The sequence below is a fragment of the Electrona antarctica genome, assembly GCF_951216825.1.
Source record: "Electrona antarctica genome assembly, chromosome: 7".
NCBI classification, from domain to species: domain Eukaryota; kingdom Metazoa; phylum Chordata; class Actinopteri; order Myctophiformes; family Myctophidae; genus Electrona; species Electrona antarctica.
The window spans coordinates 12,854,116-12,876,633 of record NC_136812.1 but is presented as its reverse complement, the minus strand read 5'-3'; the positions used below and the strand labels follow the sequence as shown (position 1 = coordinate 12,876,633).

Here is a 22,518-nt window from a genome sequence, read left to right as displayed (position 1 = left end):
CTGTAAGAAGGACAAAAAACAAACATCTATCTGTGAAAACAAAGAGAGAGAAGATATATGGATAGGAAGTATGATGATGAAATGATTGGCACCTTCGCTTGATTCTCCACCTCTGTTATTGCCACAGTATGACGAAGAGGCTCCTCATTTTGATTCTGCCATAATAAAAAGATTATGGTTAACCAAAAAAAAAAAGGAAGGTGACCACTCAAACTAATCTCAAATGCACGTGCCCCTAGCCTAGAGCACCCTCTTGTGGCTAATACTTTGCACTTTCTGGGAGTCGGTAAAGTGTTGCTTATATGAGCAGGCTGCGTGGGGAAATGTCAGATGAGAGATGCAGCAGAGAATATGGCAGGGACGGGTGACAGAAAAAACGGTATAAAGGGAAAAAGAGAGGAAGGATTGAGAAAAGGGATGTAAATTAAATGTGTGCCAGAAGAGAGTAAAAGGTGAAGACTGACTGGAGCAGATTATAAATCCGAGGAAAGAGATCTCGAGGTAGAGGAGGCGAATAGAGGTCAAGAAGTGTGTATCAGAAGACAATTAACTCAGGTCAATTTATTCAGCAGAATAATTCACCAGGTTTTCTCCATGTTAAGGCATGATGAGGCATTTACAATGAGCTTCTATGACAATCACTTCTAGGACTACATACCCACAGGAATAGGGTAAATCTGATATTTAACCCTATGTGCCTGCACTTCCACATGCACAAAAGACCAGTTTTTAACAAAATTCCAAAGATCTGATCTTCTACTGGCTTTCTAAACAAGGACAACCACCTTAGAACATTTTTTGTTGGTGTTTAATCAGCTCGGCGAAGATCAGGGTTAAAAACGGACTCTTTTGCTCCTACATAAATACAGTCTACGTATATGACCATTATCTGAAGGTTTTTCCTTGTTTAGCCTGCAAGGAAAAGATCATATAGCTCACACAGCTAACAAACCATGTCTCTTCCTGCAGATAGATGTAGCCTTTAACAGACAGAAACTAATCCAGACAGAGTTAAGAACAAACAAAATCAAATCCCCGTTTATTGTTCAACAAAATAACACGGACATAAAACCATTAAAATCAGGCCATAATAACAGATGGACAGACGGACGGACAGACAGACAGCAGAGAGCTTACGGCCTTGATGTTTCATACAAACTACCACTGGATGGTATGGTACAACTAATAGACACACAACGTTCTTTAAAAAGCTGCTCTTTTTCAACACATCTACCAGTCTACGCACGGGATGACACACGTTATGTGTTACTTACACCAGAACTTGTGTTATTATTATATATTAAACATCAACACATTTGTGTGTAATCCACAATTGGACACGTAGATGTGTTGACAACGACACAGCCTCCTTAAGATCAGGAGTGGGACTGGAATGTTTGGCTGAATCGTTCCGCTTGTACAGGATCTGGACGGGAGATAGATGAAGTATATATCATGGATCTAAAAGTCTTCAAAGCACCGCTTGATAACCAGAGAGAGAGATCACTGTCGCAAAATGGCCGACCTCCTGACAATATTTACAAAAATATAAAATGTAAATAAAAATACAAACAAATTCTCCTTTTTAAAGTATTCTTGTTAAGAAGGGAGGACCGTGAAGTCTTGAGGGTATTCTAGAAAACTGGCTGTTTGTTGGTGTTTATTGTTGATGATGTTGCCGTCCTCCAGGCAGAGGGGTGCTCGTCTCTAGTCATCAGTTTTCTGTTTCTTGGTTCCAACTTCCTCCTGGAAACAAAGACGTGACACACTCTGAGTACATTGGTTTCTATTCCACCGCACGACACGGACAGAGAGTTTGGTCCGGTTGTGCACGGGCCAGGGTGCTCTGTTGTTGCACCAGAACTGATAAGCCAGGGGTCATCAATGTGTCCGTACACACGGACAAATGCAATGACCCCAGCTGATAAGGGTTGGCTTCAAACATGGAACACACTTCTCCTTTCTGAACATAACCTGACGATGAATCATTGGTTGTTATAGCAGTAGCCATGGACTGCAATTTTAGAGTTTGCCCTGACTGCAACTAAAAAGGGACTAATTGTAGTCTACGGCAGTGGTTCCCAAAGTGGGGTCCAGGGACCCCTAGGGGTCCTTGACGGAGTTCCAGGGGGACCCCAGCTAAATGATAGTTTGGAACCAAATGGACCCTTATGGGTCTGTAATGTTTGTTTTCTGATGCCAATAAAAAGCTCATTTGAATTGAATTGGGTCTGTAACTCTGAGAGTGTACAAATGGTCCATTTGGTTCCATTTGTACACTCTCAGAGTTAAATTAACTTTGATTTTACAATATAAACTGGGGGTCCCAGAGATAGAAATGCCATTAAATGGGGGTCCGTAGACTAATACAAACTGGGGGTCCTTGAAATGAAACAGGTTGAGAATCACTGCTAGAGCCGTAAAGGTCTTCTCTTATGGGGGTCCTTGGCATATATTTTGAAATGGGGGTCCGCAGGGCTAATTAGTGTCAATTTGGGGGTTACCAGTGGTGTTAAGTAACTAAGTACATTTTTGAGGTATTTGTACTTTACTTGAGTCTCAAGTAAAGATCAATTTCCAATACTTTTACTTCTACTCCACTACATCTCAGAGGCAAATATTGTACTTTTACTCCACTACAATTATTTGAAAACTTTAGTTACTAGTTAGTAGTTACTTTGGATATTTTGATATCGGCCATTTGAAAATAGCCGATCTGCAAGCTCACAATGCGTCCCATCGCGACACGTTGTGAGCTTGTAGATCTGCTATTTATTTTTTATAGATTTGAACTTTAAATGGGACCTTCTGTATAATTAGTACTTGTAGTCTTGTACTTTTTGGTACTTTAAGTACATTTTTATGCCAATACTTTTGCACCTCTACACTTTTACATTTTGAATTCTGAACTTTTACTTGTAACAGAATATTTCTATATTGCAGGTGTTGATATAAGTAAAACATCTGAGTGCTTTTTGCACCACTGCTGGATAGAGATCTATTCACAGCTGTGGGCTGACATATACACAGCACGGTACAGTTGCAGGTACAGTAGAGTGTTGCATCATCCAACTGTAACTGCAACTGTAAGAAAGCTTTATAATGTTTAAAGCGGTGTTCTTTCGAGAAAAAGCGGTCCATCTCACCTCATCATCATCATCCTCCTCAGCTGCTCTCTTCGCCGTTGGCCCATCGAGGTCATCTTCGTCGTCATCATCGTCGTCACCTGAATACACGCACAGAATGAAAATCATTCAGTCGTTCAATTGAAATATAAACGGCAACCCTTAAAACAGTGAGGGGAGAAAAACAATTAGAGTTCAGAGAATGTCATCTACGCAAAGCTCACTTAAGTTCTTTCTTATCTTCAACGTATGTTCTTATCTTGGAATGCGCTGCTAAATGGTGGAGTTTTCAGCTAGATATATTTAAAGCAGTATTCCCCTTTGATGGAGAATTTTTACTTTGTTTGCACATACAACCTTTATATTTAATTCAGTCAACCTTCGCTGCCCTGAAGAGCTGAGGTCAGCACAAGACATTCAATTGTTTTTTTCCCCCTCAACTCTCTGTACTGTTGAAAAAAGGCTATTGCTGAAGCAAAAGTGGCACATTCTTTTCTTTGAGGTACGTTCATCTTTAGATGTTTAAAAGGTGCACTGTGGTTACCATAAATGCCATTTTTGGTGGTTAACTTGTATGAACATCTATAGAGATATATATGTAATAAAACGTGAAAAGGACAAAATCATACTTCAAGTTCAAATGCCAGTTACAATCTAGTCGACAAATAGGAACAATGGATTTCCTGTTCCTATCTTTAGCTGTGCTTTCAGTTTGTTGCTTTGCTCTAACTGAGTAGCAGGCATTTATTTGCGTGGTTTTCATCGACTGAGGCTTTTATGGTCTCAGACAACAGCTTGGTGGAAACTTCTTTAGTTTTATTTGATCTATATTAATGCAAATAAATAAAAGGTTCAACTGTAAAGGTGTGCATGCTTTCAGTGTGTTCAGTCGTATTAATCTGTGTGGCCACCAGGTGGCACTCTGTGACTACTGTGTCATAATAATTTGAACAACTGAATGTAATCTTGTAACTCATGTTTGTATGTCAGCAGTACAATACTCTCAATACACAGTATATATACTTTAACATCGCTAAGGACCCCTGCATGATACTTGATGTTCGATGGCTGGTGTTAATCGCCGGTTTAAAGTAACTAAGTACATTTACTCAGGGAGTGTACTTAAGTACAATTTTGAGGTAGTTTAACTTTACTTGTGTATTTCCATTTTCTTCTACTCCACTACACCTCTACAATTATTTGACAACTTTAGTTACTTTGCAAATTTAGGTTATTATTACTTACTGATGCATGAACGCAATCTAATACATTCCAATAACGTGATTTTTCCAAATTTGCATAATGAGTCATTTTATGTTTGGTACTGTAAGCATATTTTACTTTTGTTACTTTTACTCAAGTAAAATGTTGAATGCAGAACTTGTATCAGAGTATTTATACATAAGAGTATTGCTACTGTTATTTCTCCCACAGTGGTGTTAATCTTTATATTGCACTGCACGCAGTACTCTACAACTGGAAGCTCTATTTAGTTTTTACATTTTACAATTTAGGCATTAATTTTAGCAGACGATCCAGGGCGACTTACAGTAGGAAGCAAGAACACATGGTAATACATCAGATGCATACAAATAGTCATCAAGAATCATAAGCAAGCTAAGAAGCTAACATCCGTCTAACAGTAGAAATATCTATGAAACTATGAGTAGGCTATACACTATAGAGTGCTATGTCTACATAATATGCTATCTAAATTACACAAGTTTAGCCTTTGCATACACCTATATGGTCGTCAAGGCTGGGGCAAGTGCTACGGCAAGTGCTACGGCAAGTGCTACGGGCTAAAATTGAGTCTAAAGAGGTGAGTATTCAAGACTACGGCGGAAGATTGGGAGTGAACCTTTAGTGAAGGTTCTGCCAGCCTCCCTGTGTTGGCTGATCTGAGCAAGCAGGGGGGGTTGTAGGGTTTGATCAGACTTACTTAGAAGATATGGTGGTGCCATAGCTGTGTAGGCCTCAGGAATCAGTGTTTTGTACTCTGTACGGGCAGTAACCGGGAGCCAATGGAGGGAGCGGAGAAGGGGGGAGACATGTGAGAATTTTGGCTGGTTGAAAACCAACCGTTTTGCATAAGTTTTTTAGCTATTTTAGTTTTTAGCCATTTTCACAAAATGTTGGCATAAGTTCAGAAATCTTCTCTTATGTGGGTTCCTGGCACAAACTCTTATAAAATGGGGGCCCGCAGCCAAATACATAATTTGAGGGTCCTTGACATGAAAGTGTTAGAGAACCACTGCACTGTGTAAACAGTGAGTGGGTGGTCAGATTTAACAGCAGGGTCAACTGCTGCGTAAAACTACTGTCTCTATACTTGTCTTTAAAGGGTTTAAGGACATAGGAGGCAACATATTATGTAAGTACTCCCTTAAACAGAAATGGAACAGGCATAATGTTGAATGTCTACACACAGGGCAACAAAGAACAACGCTAACAGGACAACATACTATTGGTCACCATTCTTGATGCAAGTGTATATTTCCCTTGCATCAAATTGTTGGCTGCGCGTCACGGCCCAAGAAATAAAGTGTCTGGTTTGGCTTTCTGCCATCTTCTCATCCCTTTCTTGAGTTTATTCCAGTCACCTACCCTCTCCATCCTCTTCTTCCTCTTCCTCGCCAACATCCTCGTCTTCCTCCTCTACCTCATTCTCCTGCTCTCCATTCTCCTCCTCCTAAGAGAGAGACAGATAGAGAGAGAGAGAGGGGGGGGGGGTGGGGGGGGGGGGGGATGACACCATTGAAAGGTCAAATTAGTTCATCACTCAAGTTATGTTGACCTCAGCAAACGAACAGAGAGGAGGACTGTGTTCTATCTAAAGAAGGTGAAACAGTGGAGTTGTTCTTACAGTCTTCTTGCTCTTGCCATTGGCAGCCTTGTCTTTCCCTTTCTCCTTCTCTTCTGTCAGTTTCTTCTCCTTCAGCTCCTGAAACAACACACACACACATAACTCGCCTGTTAACAGATACACACATGTCATGGTATTCAGCGTGCTCTATCTCTCTTTACTACAATTCAAGGTGTTTACTCAGGAAGCCAGAGCAAAGAGGGTAAAGCATGTATGTGTTGTTATCTCGTAGGAAGATAGGAACCTCCCCATTGGGCCCACTTCCAAGGACTGAACTGCACCACAAGGCTGTGAAACACACACTAATGGTACACTTGAATTACAGTACGTTATAGCACATTTTACACATCTGGCACTTGCATATAAACTATATTCACCCCAAGGTCTGATCTGAAATGACTTCATGCCTTGTTATGGAATGTTTTTTTGCCATGTCTTCTTGGTATGAGATTGTTTTATTAATGTGCAAACTGGGACATGCCCAAACTAAACTGGGCATACTGCAATGTTCAGTAATGTTTCCGTCTGCAGTCCTCAATGAACCATTATATATTGACTTGGATTTTAATGTTAGAACAAAACATTCAGACCTGTGTTATATATGTGATCATTTAACTAGATACACACATGAAGCTAAGGTTGATTCTTTCGTGGTAGAAGGTGGAACTGCCTCCTCCAGAAAGGAGCGGGAATCTATCAGAGATGTTGTTTCTCCCCCTCCCCCTTCTCTCCTCTTTCTTCCCTCCTCCTTTAAACCTTCCCCAAACTTGTTGGGGAAGGCATGTTGCATTCATTTTCCATTTGAAATGTGATACTTAAGATGTTATGGCTTCCTATTGGTCGGCACTCTTTAAATCCCTCCCAGCTCTCCGCAACCGTGTTGCAACATGACACTGTCTATAAATGCTTGTAGTCCATTCTGAGCTGAGTGTCATTAGGAAACCAAAAGACACACCCGTAAAACAACTACAAATTCCAGCGGAACAAGTGACGATTACTTTAGCCCATAATTAAAGAGAGATACCCATAAGAGGCATTTTATATATATATATATATATACACACACACACACACACACACACACACAAAAAGAGAAATACACAACATACATACATACATACATACATACATACATACATACATACATGCATGCATGCATGCATGCATGCATGCATGCATACATACATACATACATACATACATACATACATACATACATACATACATACATACATACATACATACATACATACATACATACATACATACATACAATACAATAATAAAATAATGAGTCCTCTGTGTTAGAAAGAACACATTTAAATTATTCAATTATGGTAATAGAAATATGAGGTAATGAAAAATATATGCATATATGCAAATGTATAAAACTTCCCACCTTATTTCTGTCAGTAAATAAGACTAGAGAACATGCACTTTACATTGGTCTGGGACCCTATTAGGCTACACAAAAAAGAAGTGCTGCCTCGACAGAAACTTTTCCCCTTACTGTGAGTGTGACAGAAGACAATGAGGAAATCCACCTCTGCTTGCATGTCCTGATAGATTAGTTCAAGCTGCTGTGTTTTTCTCTGTTTTAATTGGTCTGTCTGTCAATGTTCTAGGTAGCCAATCGCAAGCGAGCGAGCGGCTGCCTCGGGCCGTCTCACTATAACAGGCTGATTTCCAATGCCTATATAGTAATCATTTACATAAACCATACACACACACACACACACAGCTAATGTTGAGAGACATGGACTTTGAAATAGCCTACCTACAACTATTTATATATTTAATATTATGTCCATACATCTATCATCACATCATCAGTAACCTATGTCAGTGTCAGAGTGCAGACGCGCGGCATGCAGGCGATGCTTGATGATGTGATGTCAGCAGAGTGAGTGATCTAGAGACGGGTAGTAGGGTACCAGTCCCCGGAGCCGTGGCGACCCTCCTCCTGCCCAGCCAGGCAGAGTCTCCCTGCCTGCCTGCGGCTTATAGTCTGCCAGTAGCCTACCTAACCTCGCGTCACCAGGGCTTTCCACCTCGGAGGAAAAGCCTATCTAACCCCTAGGCTATTACCGTCTACAGAGTTCCAACCCTCCGTCCCCCGAGACGAGAGAGAGAGAGAGAGAGAGACGACGGTGAACGGTCGTGCCCTCCCTCCCTCTTCTTCCTCCTCCTCCTCGCACCAGCTGCTCGCAATACTTAACTGAATGAAAGAAATGAAAGCAACCACGAGCTGCGTTCAAACGACAGAGAGAGAGAGAGAGAGACGCCTGTTCTCGCTCGGTACACGGTCCGTAATAACGCACCGTACGCACGACGAGCAGCGTGATATGGAAACGTTATCTGTCTCCCTCCATAATTCTCTCTCTCCAGTCAGCGGATTAGACTGAGACTCAGAGCCGAACCCAGGCAGCAGGCAGAGCGACCCGGGGGCTCATCATTAAACAAACAATACAACCAGCAGCCTGCCTGAGCCTTTCTTTCGCTCTCGCCCTCTCTCTATCCACCACGGTCACCTCGCCGGGGGAATTGGCACGCGTTACGGGCGTCAAGGAGAAGAAGCAAAGCGCCGGCGCATGTGAAACTGTCTGTGATAATACCAGGGAATTATAAATAAAAAATAATATTTTTTTTAAAAAATAAAGTAAATGATATCCTAATCGGCTAATAATACTAATAGCCCTAAATAATAATTAATCGCAACCGGAGAGGCACGCAATAACGCGCGCCCCGGGGGGATTTCACTGAATACCTAACAAATAATCAACAATGGACTCTGTTTAGTTTTGACTTAAACAGGGGGACGGAGTTAAGAGCCGTGAAAAGAAGCATTATCCACATCCAAACATGTTAGTAGCCCACACAGTCAAACCCTCAGTGGGTTTTTTAATCCATTTGCAACTCCGACGAGACTATTGCACAAATGGAACCAAATGGACGCTCCACCGCCACTCAGAGTTAAATGAACAACAGTGAGGAGGAGGATTTTTTTTTACTGTGTACAGTCCAGTGATGTCGGGAGGCTGGAGTCTATTCATTCCTGGTTGAAGGCTCACGGACAGAGGCATGATGATGATGATTAGACCGTGGGGGCTAACAGTTCGTTCCAGTTCAGTCTGTCTGTCTGTCTGTCTGTGCACTTATTTGGATCGTCAATGTTAGTGTTACAAAGCTGCACGGTCGGAAAACGCTTTCATTTTTTCCTATCCTGTCCGTCTGTGCTGACACTAAACAGTCTAGGTCAGTTTATTATTAGGCTTATGTCTACACACAGAGGCTCAATCTCTCTCTTGAGGTTCAATGTTAGTCTACTACAGAAACCAGAGTTCCTCTTGTCCATCATTTACCTTGAGCAGTGCATCGGTGGGCTCCAGGCAGCAGCCTAACCTGGCTACACGGTTAAAATCCCAAATCTCTTTTAACTCAAGAGCGTGCAAAGTAGGCTATAAACGTGAGTCCAAGTGGACTCTCTCTCTCACTCAGGTCCGTTCGGTCACGTGTGTACACGTTCAGACTCAGGGTCGGGGAGAGTTATACGAACTGTTAAAATTAAAACACTGAGGATTGTTTTAGTAATAGTAGTCTCTTTCTCTCCATCCATGCGTCTCCTCTTACCTTGGCGCTCAGTTCTCCTTTGGTCTTGGTCTCCACTTTAGTGTCCGCCATGGTTAGATTTATCCTGCTTTCAATGAGGGGGAGGGCTGGAGAAACAAGCAAATGTCTACCTGGAGAAGGTGAAATGAGACGGCTTTGGCTTTTTTATTTATTTCCCTTTATAGTTTAAAAGGAGAAAATAATGGTCAGATTGCCAGCGGCTTCTCCGCTCGCCCGGGCTCACGCCTTTATAGACTGGTGGGCGGGGCCGTTCACTGGACGGGGCGCGCCGATTGGTCAGCCGGGTCTCAGAATACTCGATTTGCGATTGGTCCAGACGCGAACAATAGACAACCCCTCCTTCTCTCTCGCTCTGTCTTGTATGCGCGTGTATGTGCGTGCGTGTACGTGGGTTCCGTCGTGTGCTGCCTGCTATGCCGCCTGCGCAGCATCAGCGTGCCGTGTGCGACGCGTGATTGTGCGCGTGTACGTGTACGTGTTGAGCAAGGGCTACCTCGATGTGGAACACGGTCATAAATAACGGCTTCAGTCGGCCGGCGCGCGAGACAAGTTTTTAATCCCGTGCGTGCAATCACTCTCACCCGCGCACGCGCCAGCAGCACGCACGCACGGTCGGTCACACAGTGCGCCACACACACAAATAAGACAGACATAATAATAAGCGGCTCACGTCTTTTAGATCCGCTCTCCAACAACAGGCGCCAGGCGGTGTGTGTAAACTTTAGTTGATCATAATCCTGAATTGAACCTCACCATAGGTGTTCAAATAAGTACCCCCCCCCCGCCCCCCGTTTGAATTAAGTGTCTGGACTTCCCAATGCATATGGATGAGGAGACAGGAGAGAGAGAGAGAGAGAGAGAGAGAGAGAGAGAGAGAGAGAGAGAGAGAGCAGGGGCATTTGAATTTTCTGTAGGATAATGTATATCCATATCGCTCTCCTCCCATTTCTGACTCCCTTCCTCCCCCTCCTCCCCCTTCACTCTGCGCCTGCACTCACAGAGGAGGAGTTTATTTATTCTTTATCCACCACTAGGTTGTTTGCTGAAGGTCGGGAGAGAGAGAGAGAGAGAGAGAGAGAGTTGAACTGGGGGAGCTGAGAGAGAGAGAGAGAGAGAGAGAGAGAGAGAGAGAGAATTGAACTGCGAGAGAGAGAGAGAGAGAGAGAGAGAGAGAGAGAGAGAGAGAGAGATGAACTGGGGAGAGTATAACGCTCTCCTATATGGATGTACAACTATCTCTGACAGAAAATGCACAATCTTTGTAGTTTCACAAGATAGTATTACTCAAAGTGTTAATGTAACACAGCTCTGTTTACACGTTTATTTTCTCGTTACTTTTGCTTTGGCAATAATGTAAACGTATGTTTTCTCATGCCAATAAAGCTCCTTTGAATTGAATTGAGAGAGGGAGGGAGAGAGAGAGGGAGGGAGAGAGAGCTCAGTGTGTGTGTGTGTGTGTGTGTGTGTGTGTGTGTGTGTGTGTGTGTGGAACTGAGAAAGACAGAGAGAGAGAGAGAGAGAGAGAGAGACGGGGGCAGTGGTGGAGAGCGTAAAAGATTGAGAAAGAAACAGAGTAGAGAGAGGGGAGAGAGAGATAGAGACAGGGAGAGAGAAGATAAAGGTAGAGTGAGATATTGAACAGAATAGGCTGCTTTAGACTGAGATCGCGCAGGAATGAGAAGTGTCAGTGTGTGATTAATTCATATAGATAAAGAAGGGAAACTGCGTGATAGGCTAGCAAGAGTAAACATGGTCTTCTCTCTCATAGCTTTTAATAGGCTGTTATGTTATTAGTCCATTACACACTATCTACATCTACATTAATCAGATAGGAACAGTGGACACAGGTCTTTATGTCTTGGGAAGGATAACAATTTCGTCGAAGTTGATAGTTGTACAAACTGGATTAAACCCACAGTAGAGTAACCAGTCCTTTCTGTGGCAGTCTACTCTACAGTAGAAAGCAGCAGTGAGGTCAAACGATCGGACTTTCCCTTACCAAGATGGCTGCCATTTAAACCCGCATGGCGTCGTGATTGTTAAAGGGTCCATTCCATTGGATGATGAACTGGAGCAAACATAATGTTGACGCTTTGCGTCTGCTGATTGGATGATCCAGCTGTCAGTAAGTCAACTCGGCGCAAAGGGCACAGTTGCCTGTAAAACCAGGAGTGCATTTGTAAAGCGAGAAGGAGGAGCGCCTGTATGAAATAGGCTTATTCAATTATCAAGGGTTCAAGCCTGTAGGGCTGAAATCCTATTTTTGTCCTAGTTTAGTTTGTCTCCAGAACTCGTTTTGTCAGTTTCCGCTCAGACGGTGTATGAAGGAAACGCTGCACCATGACAAAAGATGTGGCATCACATTTTCTCATTTAGGCCTATGATAAATGCTTGAATGACCAAATAATGCTACTGCATGGTTCCACATGAAGTTGAGAAATACAAACAATATTTGCCAAAACGTGTTACAAAAATGATAGAAAGCTTATTTGTTGCAATTTTACACTTAACAGTAAAATAAAATAAAACTATGTTAATCCTGGATTGATATTTTTGAGGGCCACTGCCCCCCCCCCCCCCCTATATAAAGGTTGAATGTTTGTTTTAAAAAAACGCCATTGACGTTTGTTTTGTCTCAATGTTTGTTTTACATCATCATGTTGTAAGATGATAAGAGCGCCCCTCACTTCACACGGGTGTGATTTTTATTCACAAGACTTGCCTCTACACAGATAGATAACATAATAGGGATCCTGAAATATCCTCAAATTTGTTAATTGGCATTACAAGCTCTATTCAGATGGTTTTGGAAGCCGCAGGCTCTGGGACCATGCCACATGTTGAGAGCTGAACTGAATGATATAACTATGCTACCACACAATAAGATAGGCCTACCCTTGATTTAATTTAATTTGATGAATTAAAAAAAATCTAATGATATCATAGACTAGACTAGAGGATGAGAGTAAGATCACATATTCGCCATCGTGTCCCTCATGATGTACAATAAGGTAAGTTTGGCATAGATGTTAAAATATAATTCCATCAATTTGATGAATATGATTGTGATTGTTTGTGATTGTTTATTTATTTCCATGTCCTGCACACCCTCATGGGTTTATAAGACACCCTTTCACTTTAGCTTTTACAGCATGTTTACATTACAGTATATTCATAATACATTTCATTACAGCCCAGAGTTATACAGATTACTCTGTCTTCTCTCTAACAAATTTCCTTCGGGATCAATAAAGTATCTATCTATCTATCTATCTATCTATCTATCTATCTATCTATCTATCTATCTATCTATCTATCTCCCAAGCTTGACAAATACAATCTGCCACAACAAAAGTCCCTTTGGCAAAACATATACAAGTTTATTGCTGATGATTGAGTCAAAGTATAGATACGTCTGGTCAAATATTGCTCAACTAAATGTGAAAATTGCGAAGCCTAAATTCGAGGTGAATTTTTGTCATGAACTCAAGGCACATGAGGCGTGGGTTCTGAATTGTGTGTAGCTGCATGTTTCAGCACCTGATGAAGGCCAACTATGGCAGAAGCGCCGTGTACCGTTAATGATAGTATTGTTTTAAAATATAAATTAAACACTGCCGCTGGGGTAGTGGTCTGCGCACCTAGGCTGCAAATGCATACGGATAGTGTGTTGCAGGATCGAATCCCGACGACCTTTGCGTGTCACTCCCCAATCCCTATCTCTCTCCCCATTTCGTGTAAGACTGCTGTCCTATAAATAAAGGCATAAAAGACCCCAAAAATATCTTTAGAAAATCAAACTCGTGTGAAGTGAGGGGCACTCTTATCATCATACATCACATTCCATGCTCAGCCAATCAAATCATCACAAATGTCATTCCGGCCAATCACTTTTGTCGTCTTCACTTTTCTGCCCTCACTTTTTATCCTCAATATACACTTTGCTCAGCCAATCAAATCATCGCTATGGGGTGATCAGCCATAAAATCGTCGTGTTTGTGTTCACACAAACAGACAAAGCTGGGCATAGGAGAGGCTCACGCTCCTCAAAAATAAGATAAACGAAACACTGCAGAATCTCATTTTGTGTCCAGCACCAGTAAGAAACTGGATGTGCGCAACCCACTTTTTTTTAACTGAGCATGATACTGACATGAGTTCAGTATCATAGTCAGTATCGTGTCACTATCATGTCACAGGGCTGTGACAGACAGGGCATGACATCCCACAGCACTGTGTGACAGGGATGGTAACATGCAGTGGTGAGCTGTGGATTTTTTAACTAAGGGGGCTATAATTTATGACGTCACGTGCACGTGCACGCGCATGCGCGCGCACGCGCATGCACGCGCACGTGCACGTGCGCGGGCATGTGCACATAGCCACTCAGCTCAGTGCTAGTTGAAATACTGTATTCAACATGTGATTATTAATGTATTTATATTTCTTATTATTTTGTTGCATTGTTAATTTGTTGTTTTTATTTTTGTTTCAATTAATCAATTATTTTATTTTCCTTTACATAGACTCACCCACACATAAGTACTTAAAATAATCAGACAACTTTACTTCATCTTTACTTCAATGACTTTATTTTTTTTTAAAGACACAAGATGTCACTTACATTGCTTTCAACTTTCAACAGTGGTTTTAACAATCATATGAACAGTCACAAGAACTTCCAACAACGGTCAGGGATAACCGTGTGAGTTTCTGGTACAGCTCTCGTTCTTGGGTCCTCTGCTAAACGATGGTATCTATTCCAACTGATCACATAATCTGAAGGGTTCCAGACCTCTACAGGTGGCCCATGTAACTTGATGAACATCAAGGCTGATACCCGTTTAACCCCTAGACGTGTACGGATTGGGGTGATGATTAAATTCATCTGGCTGAATCCCCTTTCGCACTCTGCAGTGCTGCATGGAATGATTTGTGCACAATTTAATAAAGGCCTAAGGTCACCAGGTATAGTTTCCCCTTTGCTCTGTTTGAAGGCCCTGTATGCAATAACTGACCTAGTTGCTGGCAGCCTCAGTGATGGCTTCCACAGACGGTTGAACAACTGATAATCTTCTTTGAGCTTTGAAAGTTTTCCTCCCCTCCAGCGGTGGTGCGGTTTTCGGATCTTCTACCACAGCCGTTTTGTTTCCCAACAACAGCTGAGACTGAGCGTCCACATGCACGGGTTTTGTAGGCGTCGGCGTCGCAACAAAACACAGTTTCCTCTGGACTCCTGTCTTGTTGTTGTTTCCCAACAACAGCTGAGTCGGAGCGTCCACAGGCACGTGTTCTTCAAGCAGGCGGGTAGGCGTAGCGAAACTGAGTTCTTCAAGCAGGCGGGTAGGCGTAGCGAAACTGAGTTTCTTCTGGATGCATTTCTTCTTCTTCGGAGGCAAGGTGAGAGGCATTGTAGAATTCGCAGACAAGTGAAATACCTGACCTGTGTGGCTGTTAATACAGTGTAACTGAGGACGTAAGTGAGAACACAATGTGCTTTGCATAACATTGCTTTCTCACTTACGTCCTCAACCTGGCCATTGTTGTGTTAATGTTGACGGCTCGCGGCCGGGTGACGGTGAGTGCTCGCGCCAGCCCCCAGCCTGGGAACTAAGGGGTCGACGACCCCCCGTAGCACCCCCTTCAGCTCATCCCTGGTAACATGTTACCATGGTAACATGACAGGGTCTGTGACACGGCCATGACAGTCCTGCCACTGACCAGTGTTGTGAGAGGGGCCTGATGTGACAGGGCCTGACATCCATAATTATACTTATATTATAACAGGATTACACCAGTAAGACGCCCTGAGAAGCGACCTCACCTTAAAGGGTGAGGTCGCGTGCACGTAGCTGTCTGGGTGACGGCAGACTGCTGGGCGAGCGCTGGCGCTTTGGCATGGGGGGTCAGATCAACATATGGAATGAATTCTGTACTGGCCATATATGGAGCGTGTCTTGAGTGTACAGGGTTTGATGAGGTCAGATAAACATATGGAATGTCAGAACCGGAAGGACAGGTGGGGAGGATCAACATATGGAATGTCAGAACAGGTCAGCTCCATATATGGAGATATAAGGGTTTGAGGTTTGAGGTCAGATATGAGTTGCTGGCCGGCTCCATATGCAGATCTAGGTGATGATCCAATCTTCTCCATGTATGGTTATCCAGGGTTAGATGATGTCACGTGATGTCATGAGGCATGACCATATATGGAGGCATGATGTTACGAGGCGTATATGGAGGTGTGATATGGCCATATTGACATTCCCATATATGGGGAAGGGCCCCTGGCGATGTCGCCTACGTCGCAACTACATACGTATATGCCCATGGAGATCCCTGATGTCACGTGATGTCACAAGGCATGATGACCATATATGGAGGCGTGGGGTGACTAACGGACGGACGGACTGGCGGGAAATGCACGTTTTCATAGTAAATGTGACCTGTGGTCACAAGAATAATCACATACAGTGGACAGCATGATACTGAGCATGATACTGAAATCATGCTGACCATGATACATTAATGACCATGATACTGTCATGATACTGACCATGATACTGTCATGATATTGACTGTAGTGCCCAAGTCCTACTGGTTGCAGAGGAAGTTCAGACGTGTGCTCAACAATAACTGATGTCCAAAAGTGTCCGCTGAGTTGATATTAGATATAGCCAGCTTAGGTGGTTGAAGGTTCGGGCATCTGTTTAGGATGCCTCTCGGGCGTCTCCCTAGGCTCTCCAATGTTGAAGCACTCGGCCCTACTGGTTAGAGCGTGAACTGCAGGCGGACCCGTGGATTTCTGACAAGGAAACCCTGTGCAGCTGGGGTTTAACATTGAGTGCTCCCCCCCCTTTTCCCCTCACTGTATATGTTTCTTTTCCCCTTTTACCTCCATTATGATGAATTCCTGTTCTGTTCTTTGTCTATATAGAAGTGTCTATTTGTACGTCTCTAAATGTTTTGATGAATTGAACATGGTGGACCCTGTTGTAAACAAGTGTAATGCTTAATTGGGTCGTCCACTCACAGTTAACAGCCTTTGTATTGAGTTTGTGCTTGAAATGTACTGTAATTCTGCAAACTGTTAATAACATTTTCAATCAATCAATCAAAGCTCATTTACACTTCTGCATTTGCCAACCAAAATTTGGTTGGCAAAAGTGGAAGTAGAGCGTTCTTCCAGGTGCTTCAAAACGCCACTGAGCAACTTCCACTGAAATGAATAGCGGGAGGGCGGGGCTGTCGCTCCGGTCCTCCCACTATCCTTTTATAACTCTATGGGGCAGACCAAGTACTGTCGACCGCTACAAACTTTCAAATCTCAGCCTCTCTGTAAAACATTTAAATTAAATACTAAAGTATGTATGTTAATTGTTACCTAGTCTCTCAAGACAGACTGTTGGAACAACAGAGGCCGCTGTTTTCCCGAATATTTGACGATGGGATTCTCAGATTGCCTGTTACCCAACCAATATTGAAACATATCGTAATTACATCACCATTGACAGCCAGTTATAACCCGACATTGAAACATATCTTAATTACGTCACCATTAACATCTAGTATATATACATACCTCCGAGCATACGCATAAAAAAGACAGCACGACCACAATACTTGCACGCTCTGCTTGCGCAAGTAAAAATATATATAGATTTACCGTTTTACCTGAACCAAAACTGCATTGCTACATTTTCAGTCGCAAATCAACATAAAAGAAGTTAAGAGCACAAGATGAGTTTTGAGTGCAGTTCGTCCATTACATGCCCTTTAGTTTTGTAGCTATCTATTTGAATACGAGACTGCTCGCCCCTTTACCAACTCGCCCCGGGCGTACAGCCGGCGGAACAGCGCGGCCTGGTATTCCTAAAGTAATCTAAGTAAATTATGCTTAAACGGTTAAACCTAACCTTATTCCTAACCTCAATCTCAGTAAAACAATGCCTATAAACCTATTCCTAAACTTAACTTAACCTTGTTGACCGTTGACCCTGATGAAGGCCCATGCAGGCCGAAACGCGTTGGTCGTGTTTTTAAACCCTTGTTTTTAATATTTAAACTAATCAATGAAATAAAGGATTTTTCTACTTCTACTGGACAGAGCTGCCTTGGACCCTCTTTTAAGTTCGCCACCTTATACTTCCACAGTGACATTGACTCAAGGTATAGAACTTTTTAAGAACTCTTGTGCTTAATTTAACCTTATTCTCAGTAAAACAAAATAAAGAATACAAGAACCGCCGCACCGAGCTGTCGGCGTGAGGTCGGTGGAAAAAAGCTGGGGCGAGATGGAATTGGGGCGACCTGACCTGTTACCATCTATTTCTGGGTTTCAAGTGGATTTTGTCCATCACACCAAAGAAAGAATTCTCCGTCTCATCTCTCTTTTACAAGGTTATGTAATTCATCCAATCACTCAATAGTGTCCCAGGCTGAATGTCCTAACTAACTATCAACTAATGGTTCATGAAACACGTCATAAGAGCCTGTACCCTTTATCAGCCAGGTACTCAAATATAAACAAAAACACAGAAACCTTTCATTCATACAAACATGGAAACACGTCACCATGCATGTCAGCCTGCCTCAACTACTCACAAAGATGCTTTCATGCCAGGGACCCGTACACATTGAAATGCATACTTATATTATACCGATTTTCTCAAAATCAAAGCCTGTGCACTATAAAGGCTTGGCACAGAGATTGATTCATTGATTGAAAACGTTATTACAGGGACACTTCACCCCCTTTGCAACCAGATCTTATTTTAATGACTACAATTACCATAATGCTTGGTGCACTCTCTTGTGCAGAGGGAAAGGGCTGTCTTACTGAGACAACTTGTAGTCCAGGAAGGAAGTGAGACCAGTGTCCATGACATCATGGACACTTTGAAATACTAAAATATCTAAAAACACATATTACCCACATAAAAACATAATTAAAAAATAATCGACAATCACATTCACGTGAAAATGGCAATTCAATTATAGGGAGCGGAATCAATGGGTTGTGCTGGGCCGGGCGCGGGGCCGTGAGTTGGCATTCTGGGCAACTTCTACAAAACTCTTCACGCATCGGAGCACCAGACAAACAACTTTACTTACTTTACGTAACTAGTTTCACCTGCCACTGGCAACACCTGCGCCTGATTAGGGTCAGGGTTAAATACCCTCCCTGTAACCATGGCAACCTTGATTGGCAATGCAATGATATCAAATGAAACATGGCTCAAATGGCTCTTACACTGACCATGATACTGTCATGATACTAACCATGATACTGACATGATACTGATGATGATTTCAGGGTCAGTATTATGTCAGGATCATGGTCAGTATCATTCATGTCACAGGGCTGTGATGACAGGGCCTATATGTGGCTTCAGAAATTAGAGGGAGCAGGTTATTTCTTACAAAAAACAAAACAAAAAAACTCCATCATGAACGCAACATCCAATCGCAACATCCAATCAACCCCCGATTCAAAACGCATGTAAAGTTGCCTCTATTGAGTGCACCTCCAAATCATTCACTTCTGCCCATAGGGTGTGCCACAAATGCGAAACACAGCACCATATGTCGTAGAAATGCTCTCCCCTTGCGTCCTGGCGGCTGCAACCCAAGACTTACAGACTGAGCCCTGTGCTGTTTTCTGCAGTGTATTTTCTGTTTGTATTTTTTGCAACTACTTTTTAATTGTAATAATAATTCTGAACATATGCACTTTTTGTCCTACGCACCTGTCACCAACCTTTGAGGTGTGCATCGGCTTTCATCTAAAAACAAATGTAATATAAATACAAGTAATAAACTATTTGAAATGTTACCATCATACCATGATTTCACATGATTAATGTTGTGTCCTATAGCCTACCGTATTTGAATACCAAACGACTCGCCCCTTTACCAACTCGCCCCCGCAATCTTTTTAATGTAGTTAACAGTACATTTAGTATTTCCCTCCCTCTCTGAAATCTGAAATTATCTTGTATACAGATTTATTTGATTGTATAGTAGTCGATCTCTATACTAAAATTAAGAAAGAATAACATGACACAGAGACGGTGACTGCTTAATTAAGTTAATTTAGGACCTTCTAGCAGTTAATTTCGTTTTATTAAACACATTTCTTCCATGTAGCCCATGTTTTGTAATGGCATCATAATGCTATTATGCCCGTGGATATAAAGAGTGAACTTAACAATGATAAATTAATATGATAATACCTTTTATATAATCACCAACATGAATTATGTTTGTTAATATTTACAACTAGTAGTGGGGCGAGTAGTGGGGCGAGATGGAAAAGGGGCGACCGTACCTGTTACCCCGTATTTGCATTATACTACATTTGTTGTCAGTACAATAATTAATCATATAGGCTGACAGACAGCCTATTTGCTAAGATCAAATGTAGTGCTGGCTACAGAATAGTGGCCCTCTGGCTACACAGAGCCTGCCAGTGATTGTAGTTTTAAAAAATGCTGCAATTTCAGGAGGCCCCTTTTGGTTCTACATGTTGAAGCATGTTATAAGAGCAGAGACATACCATGTTTAGCCTTACACACCACCTCCTGTTCTCTCTGACACGTGCGGCCGCGCGTGCGCACACACACACACACACACACACACACACACACACACACACACACACACACACACACACACACACACACACACACACACACACACACACACACACACACACACACACACACACACACACAGTCATGTAGACACAGCATACACACATGTATGAGCAACAATGCATGCATCTTCTCTTTGTATAGCATCATTTGAGACTTTCATGTCCCACTGTTGAAATTCCAATAATTGTGTTACCTTTTCACATTGTTGTACTTTTCAAAATCTTTGTGACTGTGAAGCATTATGTGTATTCATTTATTTTGCCAAGTACTTAAATTAAAGGAGCTCGCTTCTCAGATTTGTTTTGGTTCTCTATCTTTGTGTTACAGGTGGAGGCAGTTTACCTAAAACCTAACCTCTGACCTGGAGGACTGGCGGTTCCTTTTTAATTTTGGTCTCCTTTGCCCTGTCCAGCATGATTGAACATACAGTACTGTATATGTACATCCCTGCCAGGTAAGCTCTCTCTCTGGGCCAGACTCAGACGACGAGCTAATATAAGAGCTAAAAGGCATCTTACATAAACACCACCTGAACCCAGCCAGAGAAAGCATCAGCACAGAACACGTATGCAGAAGTACAGTTATAGAAACAGTATTCAAGCTGACTAGAGGAGATTTGTAGACGACCTTTACTGTACCTTTCCATGGAAGCAGAGGCAGCTGTGGCAAAAATAATCATGAAACAGCTTTACAGCATCCCAAAGAAACTGGAAGGAGCAACATAAGAAGACAAAAACAAAACAAAAAACACTCACCACACAAGACAACCTAATGGAAAGATGGGCAGAGCACTTTAAAGAGCTACTGAACGGACCCGGACCGGGGGCTGCCATAAGGTTCGACCTCCTGTTAGTTTGACCGGATTAAGGTTGGCGAGGGATGTGTTGCTCCCGTTCTTGCGGTTATGTTTAGGTTAGTTTAGGTTATGTTTAGGGTTGGTAATGGTCGATCTAACGGGAGGCCAAACCAATGACATGTTACCCCAGGACCTCAGACCACACTCAGCATCCAGCAGAAACAGACCTTCAAGTCAACTGCAACAGGCCGCCTATAGCAAAGAGGAGATCCACAAAGCCATTCATCAAAGTGGACCTGAACGCCTCCACTGACATGCTGTTTGGCTTATGCAACAAAATATGTCAGGAGGAAAAACTCCCAGAGGAATACAAAACAGGACACATAATAAAACGAAGACTTCGGAGACTTCAGCAACTAAATAGGGATAACTGTGCCAGAAAGGTCATCAACAGGGTCATCCTGGATAGACCCAAAACAGCAGTGGATGCCAAGTTGAGGAATCAATAACAAGCAGGCTTCTGCCAGGACCAATGTGGTGCAGACCAAATTGCTACCCGCCACATAATAGTTCAACAATCGGTTGAATTGAACTTATCCCTATACCATACCATTCTATTAGCTTTGAGGACTTTGAGAAGTAATTCGATAGCCTGAACAGAGAGACCCTGTGGATGCTCCTATGGCATTACTGTATACTAGAGCAGAGAACAGAGATCCAAACCAATCATGGGCATGGCAAACTAACATGGGTGCTGCATGCTGGCAAGCTTTTCTGTCACCATTCCTTTTCCTAGAGTAGACACTTGCTTTTAATTGATCTTTTAAATTCCTTGTTATTCATGTCCTCACTGTTTTTTTTCTCCAGCACTTTGAGCTGCATTTCATGTCATGAAAGGTACTATACAAATAAAGTTGTATTGTTATTATTATTATTATTATTAGACCACCAAAAAAAACAAATAATGCCATTCAGTAAGTATTATAATAGACGCAAGAACCTAGGCTTTGCAAGTGACCTGGCCCGTGTCAACAACCACCAACAGATGAGAGCCAAGGCATATCATCACAGGCTTCACAGCTATGATTAAACACAGAAACAAAAGCCAAGTCATGCAGCAAAACATCAAGTGAAGTCAAACAACCCAATCACCCTCAGAAATCAACCACGGAAGGATGTCAGCTTCTTCAACTACTGGGCCTCATCATTGAATAGGCTAGAATTCAGAAGGCAAAGTGGCAAACATATAGCCTTTGTCTCTTTCAGGAGCATTTGGTGCTCAAGGAAAATCAAAGGCTATTCAGTTTGAATGTGAAACCCAGTGCTCTATGGCTCAGAAACACAGGAAAACCAAATAAATAGTAACAGCAAAACAAACCTTCTTAAACAAGAGACTGAGACTGATCCTCCAGACAAGGTGGACAGACAGTCAGAGACATG

General features: G+C 42.4%; 1 protein-coding gene across 4 annotated transcripts; it reads right to left on the bottom strand.

Annotated features, from left to right (window-relative positions):
- Positions 1 to 546: 546 nt before the first annotated feature.
- On the bottom strand, positions 547 to 9,835 carry ptmaa (prothymosin alpha a). Of its 4 annotated transcripts, none has more exons than XM_079506256.1 (6): positions 9,622 to 9,835; positions 5,992 to 6,069; positions 5,733 to 5,817; positions 5,068 to 5,124; positions 3,147 to 3,226; positions 547 to 1,746 (listed from the first exon to the last, which is right to left on the bottom strand). In XM_079506256.1, exons 1-6 carry the CDS (start codon positions 9,670 to 9,672, stop codon positions 1,708 to 1,710), a joined length of 390 nt encoding a protein of 129 aa, XP_079362382.1. In that variant the 5' UTR covers positions 9,673 to 9,835; the 3' UTR covers positions 547 to 1,707. The 4 variants fall into 4 exon arrangements, with proteins under 4 accessions (XP_079362382.1, XP_079362383.1, XP_079362384.1 ...); XM_079506257.1 differs by having other exon boundaries at positions 5,733 to 5,814; XM_079506258.1 differs by lacking the exon at positions 5,068 to 5,124.
- Between the last annotated feature and the right edge of the window lie 12,683 nt (positions 9,836 to 22,518).

Coding starts and splice junctions, on each gene's coding strand:
- ptmaa (XM_079506256.1), bottom strand. CDS start 9,672: ATGGCGGACACTAAAGTGGAGACCAAGACCAAAGGAGAACTGAGCGCC. Junction 5,125..5,732: donor GGAAGAAGAGGATGGAGAGG/GTAGGTGACTGG, acceptor CTGCCCGTACAG/AGTACAAAACACTGATTCCT. Junction 1,747..3,146: donor AGGAGGATGATGATGATGAG/GTGAGATGGACC, acceptor CTTTGTTTCCAG/GAGGAAGTTGGAACCAAGAA.